The sequence below is a fragment of the Martes martes genome (assembly GCF_963455335.1).
Source record: "Martes martes genome assembly, chromosome: 3".
Taxonomy (NCBI): Eukaryota; Metazoa; Chordata; class Mammalia; order Carnivora; family Mustelidae; genus Martes; species Martes martes.
The window spans coordinates 139,587,287-139,599,650 of NC_137890.1; the positions used below are offsets into that span (position 1 = coordinate 139,587,287).

Sequence of the window (12,364 nt, forward strand, 5' to 3'; positions counted from 1 at the left end):
GGATCATGACCTGAGCTGATGGCAGACATTTAACAAGTGAGCCACCCAGGTGCTCCTGCGGATAATTCTTCATCAGACAATTCACAGTATGCAGATAATTCTGTGCAACATACATCTATATGCTGATATTAAGACATTTAACAACTAATACGGTATGGACTATTGACCAATCCAAGTGAAGACTTTAACACAGAGGTTAGGGATCCTGAAGGCCCAGTGCTGATTTTAACCCCTCAGCTTTAGGAGTGTGAGATGTGATGAAGGAAGAGATGCAGGAGAGACTGGGGAAGGGGTGCCTGGGTGGCTCAGTGGGTTAAGCGCTTGCCTTTACTCAGGTCATGATCCCAGGATCCTGGGATCCAGCCCCACATCAGGCTCCCCGCTCAGCAGGAAGACTGCTTCTCCCTCTCTCTTTGCCCATCCTTCCCACTCATGTGCCCTCTCTCTCAAATAAATAAGTAAAATCTTTAAAAATAAATACAAAGTAAACCAATACCAATAACATTAACATGTATTTCACATGGCCCTAATATCGGGGACATTAAAAAAAATTTTTTTATGTTATGTTAATCACCATTCAGTACATCATTAGTTTTTGAGTTAGTTTTAGTGTTCCATGATTCATTATTTGCATATAATATCCAGTGCTCATTACAACATGTGCCCTCCTTAATACCCATCACTGGGCTACCCCATCCCCTTCTCCCACTCCCCTCTGAAACCCTCGGTTTCCTGGAGTCCACAGTCTCTCATGGTTCATCTCCCCCTCTGATTTCCCCCCTTCAGTTTTTCCTTCCTTCCCCTAATATTCTCTGTGCTATTCCTTATGTTCCACATACAAGTGAAACCATATGATAATTGTCTTTCTCTGCTTGACTTATTTCACTTAGCATAACACCCTCCAGTTCCTCCATGTCAGTGCAAATGGTGGGTATTCATCCTTTCTGATGGCTGAATAATCTTCCATCGTATATATGAACCACATCTTCTTTATCCATTCATCTGTTGAAGGGCATCTCGGCTCCTTCCACAGTTTGACTATTGTGGACATTGCTTCTATGAACATTGGCGTGCATGTGCCCCTTCTTTTCATTACATCTGTATCTTAGGGGTAAATACCAAGTAGTGCAATTGCTGGGTCATAGGGTAGCTCTATTTTTAACTTCTTGAGGAAACTTCATACTGTTTTCCAGAGAGGCTGTACCAGCTTGCATTCCCACCAATAGTGGAAGAGGATTCCCCTCTCTCCACATCCTCTCCAACATTTGTTGTTTCCTGCCTTGTTAATTTTTTCCATTCTAACTGGTGTAACGTGGTATCTCAGTGTGGTTTTGATTGAATTTCCCTGATGGCTAATGATGTTGAACATTTTTTTCATGTGTCTGTTAGCTATTTGTATGTCTTCTTTGGAGAAGTGTCTGTCATGTCTTCTGTCCATTTTTTGACTTGACTTTTTGTTTTTTGGGTGTTCGGTTTGAGAAGTTCTTTATAAATCTTGGATACCAGCCCTTTCTTTATCTGTTACGCATTTGCAAATATCTTCTCCCGTTCAGTGGGTTGCCTCTTAGTTTTGTTAACTGTTTTCTTCACTGTGCAGAAGCTTTTTGTCTTGATGAAGTCACAAAAGTTCATTTTTGCTTTTGTTTCCCTTGCCTTTGGAGACGTGTCATGAAGGAAGTTGCTATGGCCGATGTTGAAGAGGTTACTGCCTGTGTTCTCCTCTAGGACTTTGACATTTTTTTTAACCACAATATTCTCCCTGAGGTTCTGTGAAGAGCCCGGTTACCATCCTCTGTCTCTTGTATTCAATTGTGGTTTCCCAGGTAGAAGCTTGGGTATAATAGTGCTTGGGGCTTTTCACCCCCCAGTCTTCCTATAGCTCAGGAGCTTCTTCTGCTTGACAGCCTGCTAGCTTCCAGCTCTCCTAACCTGAACCACAACCAGCAGTATTTGTGTAGTGCTAAATTACACTTCCAGTTTTCTTCCTTTCTTGTTGCTTTTGATCCCTGGTCGCCAACATAACTCAAAATCATGTGTTAGAGGCTGAAATCTAAGCAAGCTGATAGCTCTTTCCATGGGGCCAACAAGTGGATAGGACAGAAAGGAGTGAGTGGAATAAAGTAAAGATTTGTACTTCTGTATCTCATCTTTATTAATGGAAGTTGTTAGTATCTCATTGTAAAATGAGGCTTCCTTTAAAAAAATTGACTGTTAAGTGAGCAAAATGTAAATTTAGTATTACTACATATATAAACACACTGGTAGTGAGAGATACAATAAAACCCCTGTCACTATTGATTTTCAGGAACAAGGAGATATATAGGAATCTCTCTGGGTTTGTTTAGAGGCAATTCAGGGCCATGCTAAGTCTCTCTTAATTGTGTGTCTTAAACAGCTGGACACTCACGTTTAGTTAGTTTGAGATATTTTTAAGATATCAACCTCGAAATGGTCTGATTGCCCTTGAACCTTATTCAGTTGATACAATTATTTTATTAGAAACTTCAATGGTATAACAGAACAGATTGGTATCAACATAGATATATGACCTTACCTAAGCCTCCAACATTGGTTGCAATGCTGTTATTTCTCTTTTGTGATACTGCTCTCTTGCTCCCCACAGTAACCATACCAACCTCCCTATCCTCATCTAACTTCTTACCCTACCCCCCATTCTCCTTCCTGATTCTCATCAGATGACCTCAGTTCTTACTCATAACGAAAACAGGATCAATCAGAGGGAAGTTTTGACAATTTCTCTTCCGTAACCTCTAAGCCTACCTAGGTCTATACCCATCTTTTTCCCTCCCCCCATACAATAGTGTTCCTCCTTCTACTTAGGGCACGTCTCCCTGCTTGGACTCTAGAGCCTCCCATTCAACCTTCTCCTGTATCTCAGTGTTTCTCAAAGTGTGATTCCCATTATAGCAGCAGCAGCAGCAGCAGCATTCCTTGCAAGTTTGCTAGAAATGAAAATTATCAGCAACACCCCCCAAACAACTGTATCAGAAATGCTTGAAGTGCAGCCCTGCAATCTGTTTTAACAAGTGTTCTAGGTGATTTCAATGCCCAGCATTCTACTGGATCCTTCTCCATTAGCAGTTAAACCTTCTTAAGTCTTTTTTTTTTTAAAGTTTTTATTTAAATTCTAGTTAGTTAACTCATATGGTAACATCGGTTTCGGGTGTATAATTTAGTGACTCATCACTTACATATAGCACCCAGTGCTCATCACAAGTGCTGTCCTTAATACCCATCACCCATTTAGCCCATCCACACCCACCTCCCTCCATCAACGCTGTTTGTTTTTTTGTAGTTAAAAGTCTCTTATGGTTTGCTTCCCTCTCTCTTTTTTTTCCCCTTCCCTTATGTTCGTCTGTTTTATTTCTTAAATTCTACATATAAGTGAAATCATGTGGCATTTGTCTTTGACTGACTTATTTTACTTAGCATAATACACTCTAGCTCCATTCACATCATTGCAAATGACAAGATTTCATTTTTTTTAATGGCTGAGTAATATTGCATTATGTATGTATACCACATCTTTATCCATTCTTTATCCATTCATCAGTCAATGGACATTTGAGCTCTTTCCATAATTTGGCTACTGTTGATAATGCTGCTATAAATGTTGGGGTGAATGTATGTGCCCTTTGAACCAGCATTTTTCTATCCTTTGGATAAATACCTAGGGATGCAATTGCTGGGTCATAGGGTAGTTCTGTTTTTAACTTTTTGAGGAACCTCTGTACTGTTTTCCAGAGTGTCTGCACCAGTTTGCATTCCTACCAAAAGTGTAAGAGAAACCCACTCAAGTCTTAAAATAACATCTTAAAAATAATATGTCACCTTCATAGCCACTTCTGTCTCCTGAAAACTGCCATGTCTTTTACTCCCCTCCCCCACCATAGATAGACTTCTCAAACGAATTATCTATACTTCTTCACCTTGCTTTCATTCCTCAGTCCACTGTCTCTCCTTGACTTCTATGACAATGCATGCCTGATCTCCATTTTCACAAACCACTCATTCATTCATTCTCACAAATCTGTATTGAATTTGTGCCAAGTTTATGCAAGTTTATGCAAACTATGTGCCAAGTTTATGCTGGGATTGTAACCATGAACATGAAAGATGAAAGTCATAGTGCCTGTCCTAATGAAGTTCACACTCAAGTAAAATAGCCAAATTAATATATAATGTTTGATAAGTTCCACTTTTAAAAAAATGGTGTTATCAGTAAGAAATCTAACTTAAATTTGTAAGTCAAGGAAGATTTTTCTGAGTATGTTTTATTTAAATCTCTAGTCCAAGAGATGAATAACAGTTATCAAGACGGAAAGTGAGAGGATGAGATATCCACCTAGAGGTGCATGGTCCATGGGAATGGTCAGCACTAGGTTTATAGGCAATAAAGGAAATATATTATTTGAATAGAACTAAAAATAATACTACAGGTCAATCTGTTTTTGACTCACCATGCACATGCACTGACAGTTCTATACAACATGCATGATAAAATACTCTCACCTGCCCAAGGGTGACTGCTTCCCTACCTTCACCCGCAGTGTGCCACTAGCCAAATATCTGAAGACTTTGAGGAGGGAAAGTGCTTACTGCTATCTAGGAAAGACAATGTGGCAAGAGCACAGTAAGAGAAAGAGGAGCAAGATGTTTGGGAAAGGTTGGCAGAGGCCAATTCAACCAAAGGCATGATAATTCAAGGTGCTCTAAAGGTAAAGATTTACCTAATTCTGACTATAAATGGAAGCTATAATGGGATCTTAAGCAGTGATATGATAATGATTTAAAAATTTTTTAAGGATCGTGCTCGCTTCGGCAGCACATATACTAAAAATTTTTTAAGGATCACTCTGAATTCTTTATGGCAAATGGCTTGGAGGAGAGCAAGAAGGAAATCCTAGAGACCAGTTATAAGGCCCCAGAAGTAGACTCAAGGAGAGTGGTGACTTGGGTTAGGTAGCAGAAAGTGGGTTGGAAAATAGATGTATTGAAGATCTAATCTGGAGATAGACTGAACAGGATGTGGTTCTCAGGAACACAGCTGAGCTGGAGAGAAGGAGCTGAGCTGTCAGGTGTCTGAGTAGCTGATTAAAGCAACAAGCCAAAAATGAAAGAGTGAAGCCTTTTATCACTTACTGTGGGATATAAGCAAGAGCCCAAAATGGGAGGAAACACCAACTTCTCTTGCTCCGTTTTTCCTTATGGAATGGCACACTGGTCAAGGGTGAGAAGGATCAGCACAGACTATTGAGAGAGCCCTCAACAAAAGCCTCTTTAGTTTTGTGGACTCTGGGCCAAGAGTAAGTTGAAGGGGGAAAGCTGGGAGTGGAAAAGGACTGGGTACTGAGTTAAAGTGGGTAAAAGTGTCTTCAAGTTTCCCCCTCTTCCACTCCCCCAACCTCAGTAGAGATAACCAAAGAGGATGTCATCCCAAGGCCTCAGAAAAAGAGGCTTAGAGATGAAGGAGCCAGAGCTAGGAATGTGAAGAGCATGATGGGCCAGGGGACCCTGAATCTTTGACTGAAACTCCCTCCAGAGACTTTAGTGCACTGTGAACCAAGTCTGATATGGGAAGGGAGACTTCCCCCATGAGATCTACCAGATAAAGCCTTTGTGATTGCCTATGGTGAGGCCTGAAAAATCACATACAGATTTTTAACCAGGAATTGGATTTCTCACTGGTAAGGACAGACTTGAAGAATAAGCGAGAAAATTAAGTGTTAATTAAGACCCCAGTTTTCTGATATGCATAGCGAAGTTAATGGAGATAAAGATTTGGAAGAAACATTCAAACATTCAGACTAAGACATGTTATATATCAGTCAATCATGTGAGATGTAGACCAGGCAGTTTAGACATGGAGGTCTCTATATACCTAAGAGTTGTAGTAAAGGGATTTAGAGGAATGGGTTAGATAATCTAGAGTTTGTGTAGACTAGAAAGAAAGGGGACTCAGAACCAAGTCTTAAAACCTCAATATTTAGTTTGAGCAGAGAAAAGTGAACCAGCAAAGGACACTGAGAATAGGCAGCCAAATTGGTAGAAGGGTAGCCAGGCATGTAAAGGCAAGAAAAGAGAGTACATCAGCCAATCCACGGAGCTCAACTTGGCAAGTGCTGCTGAAGGGCTTGATTTGACAAGATCTGAAACTTAAGTGTTTGCTGGACTTGGCAACATGGAGATCACTGATGACCTTACCAAGTATACTTTAGTTGCCAGATTGAGTGGGTTAAAGAGTAAATAAAAAAAAAAAAAATAGAAGAGGAGGGAACATTTTCCAATTCATTCTATGAGGCCAATATTACCTTCATACTGAAACCAAACAAAAGCTTCACAAGTAAAGAAAGCTATAGAATCACAAGTAAAGAAAACCACATTAGAATCAAGAATATGTTTAAAATGCAGGTTCCTAAGTCCTACCCCAGACCTACTAACTCAGAATCTCTGGGACTAAGAACAAGAAATCTGCATTTTCTTTACAAGATGACTAAATGATTTTTAGGCACGCTGAAATTGTAAACACTCCCCTGCCCCTTTCTTATGGCCTCAACTGTCTTGCCAGATGAACAGGGCTGAGCTGATGTCTGTCAACACTCACTGTGATGTCCGTCTCAGGGATGGCCAAGCATTTTAACTGAAAGACAATCTCTAAGGACTCATTCTCAGTGGGGAAATTTCAGACACCAAGGCAAGATGATTATTGAAATATTCCTTCCCCCTTTATTTTCCTTTCCTTCAGTTTTACTTGGTGATAGCTTTGTCTTCTGCCCTCCTTCAATCTTGGATCCTTTTATAAATACATGTATCAGTCAGAAAACTATATAGACAACTTTAGATTTACATGTGGTTTAATAACTTCTGGTTAACTAACTTAGTTCTGGGGAAAGCAGGTTGTGATCAGACATGAAAACAGACTTTCTACATTCCCAAGGGAAACATCTAAGTATTAAAGGGAGAAAAAAAAAAAAAAACGATTTCATTGTCAAATAAGTTTGAAGTATAACCAAATAAAAATTGAGCTGTTTCTTTACTGCAGACCTTCTCAGAGCCTTTACTATGCTATTGTACATTTTGAATTTACCAGAGGATGTTATTTATGCATTATGTCCCAGCTCCTCTTGAAGAGTTCATGAAGTTGTCTTACTCTGTAGATTACACTTTGGGAAATACCATTCTAGATTTTAGCAAATTGCCTGTCCATCAGTTACACTCAGGATGTAGCATGTTTCACATTTCCTACATTCTGCAATTCTTTGGCTGAGTTTGATTTCAGGTAATTACTTAGGTTGTTTATTTCACCTTGGGATTTGATTTAAAATTTTACCAAAATCTTTTATGCTAAGCAAAATAAGTCAATCAGAGAAAGACAATTATCATATGATCTCTCTGATATGAGGAATTTGAGAATCAGGGCAGGGGGCCGTAGCGGGTAGGGAGGGAAAAAATGAAACAAGATGGGATCAGGGAGGAAGACAAACCATAAGAGACTCTTAATCTCAGGAAACAAACTGAGGGTTGCTGGAGGTTGGAGGGAGGGTTATGGTCACTGGGGAGGGTGTATGCTCTGGTGAGTGCTGTGAATTGTGTAATTGTGTAAGACTGATGATTCACAGACTTGTACCCCTGAAGCATAATACATTATATGTTAATAATAAAAAAAAAGAAGAAGAAGAAGAAGACATGCAAGTAAATGAAATGCATTTTCCTGGATTGGATCCTCAACTAAAAAATTTCTTTAAAGGACATTATTGGGACAATTGGCAAAGTCAAAGTATAGATGTTGTATCAGATAAACTAATATCAACATTAAAAAATAACAATAATAAAATTTTACCAAAATCACTCAAACTAGGTCTCTATTTTCTTTTATTTCAGTAAACTTCAAATTTCAGATCCACGTTTCCCACTTCATTCAATTTACTTTTAAGCATACTATGCAATGTTTTACAAGTACATTTTGCTTCTCTTCCTTTTGGTTGAAAGAACTTTATCTTTAACTGAATATCAGTGTTTCTGTTCTCAATGTTTATTTAAACACTTGTGTTCATTATAAACTTGTATTTCACCTGTATCCCTTTTATTCCACCTAGCATTTTGGTATTTGGGGGGGAAAGGCTTTTTGAAACAACATTTGCATGTGTCTCAAATAAACATTTAAATTCACACAGCTTTCAGTATAAAGTTCTAAATGACTGCTTTTTAGAGAATGCAGATGCTATTTTCACAAATACTTCTTTTCTGTTTCCTTCTTTTAAAAATGCCTTCTCTTATTTCCCAGAAAGGATGGGACCTTCTTTTTTAATAACTTCTTGAATTTCCTTTAAATCTTGAAAGAGTTGAACCATAAAGTGCCAGTGGGATAACAATGCATATTTCATCATAAAGACCTAATCAAGAATCAATAAGGCACTGAAGTTTTAGAGGGGTTGAAGTTGGAATCATTCCGTTCAAATTCATCTTAGAAATGCATTGTTGTATAGATAAAGTAAGATTATAGTTAATGTTTTAATGGACTTTGTTTTCAGCATCCGCAGAGGTGGGTTGTGATGCCATCTGGGAGAAGGAGCTCAATTCACACATTTGCTACCAATTCAACCTGCTTTCCTCTCTTTCCTGGAGTGAGGCACATTCTTCATGCCAGATGCAAGGAGGAGCTTTACTAAGTATTGCAGATGAGAATGAAGAAAATTTCGTAAAGAGTAAGTAGGTGGATGATGTACCCTGATATTAATGCAATTAAAATGACTGTTAATAGTTATGTCCAGGTTTGCAAAAATACATCCTGAAAAAAAATTCCTTAGATAATGTTTTCTTTTATTAGTATGGTGCCAACTCACACCCAGAATTGTGACCTGTCCCCTGGGCCATTCCATTGGCTCCCAGACATATCTTCCTTATTTTCTCTCCCTGGGAGGAGAGAAGTTGAGGCCCCAGCAAGGAACCCAGGACAATTTGCAGCTTTAGCAGGTGGATCTGGGAGACTTCCAAACTTAAATACAAATTTCTGCTCTGCTGGAGATCTTAGCTATTCAGCTTTCATTAATAAATAATTAAGTCATTTATTAATGAAACAAAATCTCACCTGTCAGTGAATATGCACAGATACATAGGTCTTCTCATGGATGACGAAGAATTTAAAATTTGGTTGGAAAAGCAAAAGCACACACATGTTAACTAACAGGATATGACAATACTATGTCAAAAGAGTTGTGTCAAGGGGTTGGGTCTTGGGTTTTACCCATCACCTAAACTCCCCTCTTACTTCTCTTTTATAGATTAAATGTGTTTGTAGGTATGTACACACAGCTTTCCAAAAATTTTTAGAAACATTTGAAAGTATCACAAAAATGAGTAACTCTTATCAAAAGTTTCTGACGTTTTTTTCAAATTTTATTGCACATATAGTACATATTTATTCTAGAATAATTTTTAAATTTCAAGTATATAGAAAGAAAAATATTCCATAATTCCACAATCCAAACAGAACCATGTTTTTCTGAAAAAATATACAAAGGCGTGCTTACATATATAGTATGTATGAACAATATAATTGAATAAATGCATGACTGATAGGAGCAGGGAACCACAGAACCATCTGGTTGGGTTGGACTCCTTCCTCTACCACTTCCCAACAGAGTGACCTAACCTGTCTGTGCATCAAATCCCCCCCCTATCAAATGGAAATAATAACAGTGCTACTTGTTGGCAGTGTGGATTACATGTTATGATGCAGGCAAAGTCTTAGAAAAGTGTCTGGCACACATAACAAACACTCATTTTGTGCTAACCATTTAACAACTACACACACAGTTTGATAATATGCTTATTTCATGTACCAGCATATAATAAGCACCTGTCTATGTCTAAAAATAGAGATAAACATCATAATCTTTAGTGGTTACATAGTATTACAGGCCAGGAATAATATATGTATCTAGCCTTCTACTATTAGATAGTGATAGATAAAAATATTTATTTTATTTTTATTTATTTGTTGCTATCATAAATCATCCCTGCACTTACCTTTGAGCCTAGATCCCCAATTATTTCTCTGTAAGTTTGTGGAAGTAGATTTTGAGGAAGCACGTTTTAAAGTTTTAGAAGTCATTAATACTTTGCAGAAGGAATATAACAAATGCTTGAACAGCACAAGTTTGCCCCTTTCCACATAGACATGCAAAAGTAGGAAATTATGGTCAAAACTGATTTGAGTGAGTCATACTTCAGGCAAACACCAATTTCCAATATCATTATTAGCCTGTAATAGTTTTTACAGAAAATTTTCCATAGCATGTATGAATTATCATTGTTATCTATCTTGACTGTCAGGATTTCTAATAAGAAGGTTTGGACTTACTCATCAAACTTGAATAACGATGAAAGAAATAAGATATGTCAGAGACTTTGATTTAAATACCACAATTCTATAATTAGATTTCAGGTATTGCTTAGGGAAATAGAAGTCTATTCATAAAGATGGAACCCTGTTCTGACCAAGGTATTTTTTAATGATGATCAGTCTAGTTTCTTGCTAATCGCTGGTGAACATTAATTAACTATGATATAAAGAATTATCTAAGCTGTCACAAATGTCAAGAAACATCCAAAAGAATTTAGGTTTGAGTTTATTACTACAAAATTGTGAGCCAATTTAGTTGTAAAGCTAAATTGCTGTTTTTGCATATTGCATGGAGCACTGGGTGTGGTACATAAACAATGAATCTTGGAACACTGAAAAAATAAAATTAAATTTAAAAAATAGAAAAACAAAAAGCTGGTTTTGTAACCTTAAACACAATTTATAAATTACCCAGTGATTTTTATATGTATTGTTAAGTGATATGTGTATTTTTAAAACAACTGCACAGAGGGCATTCAAAATAACTCTAAGATAAGAATAATTGCTATTTAAGTATTTTCATTAGGTTATTTGAAAATATCGCTTGGCACTGATACGAAATGTGAACATTTCTCTATCTTGTCACTCCATCTTCCCTGTCACCTCTTGTCATCATGATACCCATTGTATGATTTAATCAGATAGTGTTACTGAAAGGACTAACCAAATCAACATCAGAAAGAGACTCTTGTGTAAATGCCACAGGAGTTTTTGGAAGGGTGGGACCTGTGAATGATACGCTGTTTCTGTTCGGGGATTTCTGGGGTCTCAAAATTACAAAGCCCCTTTTTCTCTTTCCTAAGTGGAATAGGTTCTTTCAGTTTTCCACCATTGAACTGAAAGGCTCAATCACAGAGGATGCTTAGGCTTGTTATGTGAATACAATGATCTTTATAATCTGGGTGATCATATAAATTATGATCCAAACTGAGAGTCTTTGAGGCTGTGAGTTGTAATTATTCTGAAACTACCAGCTAAACTATAAGTTTTCCTGGCAAACTGGGATAATTTTGGACCCTATTCATAAGTCAACCATCAGGGCCTGAGTCTCAGGCAGGGCCCCTACATCTGGCTTAAAATATATTGGGTTCTGAAGCAGATGAACCATGAAAGGAACAGAAAAATTCTCCCTTTTATAGATTAAAAGATTAAATGGCAACGTTTGAAAATGTCATGAAACTAGTCCCTTTAACTACTTTTCTGACACTGTTTTCCAAAATTCGTTCTATAATAATTTGGGGAGGATTTTAAAGGCAGTGCTTTAATTTTTTAAAAGCAAAATGATTGAAATATAATTGTAGACCATAATATACACCATGTAGATTCTTTTGAAATTATTGTGGCTTTCTTTTTGGCATTGTATATGATCAGTTTGGGTGAATCCATTCTCTCTTTGGGGAGCTATAATCCCCAAATCCAGAAACACTACTAACATTTTAATTTAGTAGGTTGCATTTTACCCTCATGTTAATAAAACTCTCTAATTATTTTAAATACTTAAAAAGCATCATAGACAACTGTAAAATATTTTTTATCCAATCGGAAAAATAGCCATCCCTGAATTTACATTATATACTTCTCCCTGGTTGGCTTTCTACATTTGGGGCTGACTTTTGTTTTGTTTTGTTTTCTTTTCTTTTATGCTAGAATCATTTTTTAGAATTAATGTAACAAAAGAAAAACTAAAGAAAAATTTCCCCTAATCCTACAATTTTGATGACCAGTGTTTTTCAGTATAAACATGCCAATACACGTGTTTATATATAGCATCTATAACAAAAATGGTGTTAAATTAAAATGTGAGGAGCTGTGTCCAGTGCTTTGGACCCAGGGCCACAGAGGCAACCTGCCAGAAAGCCTTCTCCCAACAAACTGAAGATGCAACACAGCATGGCTCCAGCCTGCTATCGATTCCTCTGGGTACTCTGGTTCCTTGAA

At 37.4% G+C, this 12,364-nt stretch overlaps 1 protein-coding gene across 1 annotated transcript in view; it reads left to right on the top strand.

Moving 5' to 3' along the window:
- PLA2R1 (phospholipase A2 receptor 1) overlaps positions 1-12,364 on the top strand; it is a 114,137-nt gene that overhangs the window by 22,365 nt on the left and 79,408 nt on the right. Inside the window, exon 4 of the mRNA XM_080798307.1 lies at positions 8,553-8,726. Coding sequence (XP_080654433.1) covers positions 8,553-8,726 — 174 coding nt within the window. The remainder of the gene's footprint in view (positions 1-8,552; positions 8,727-12,364) is intronic.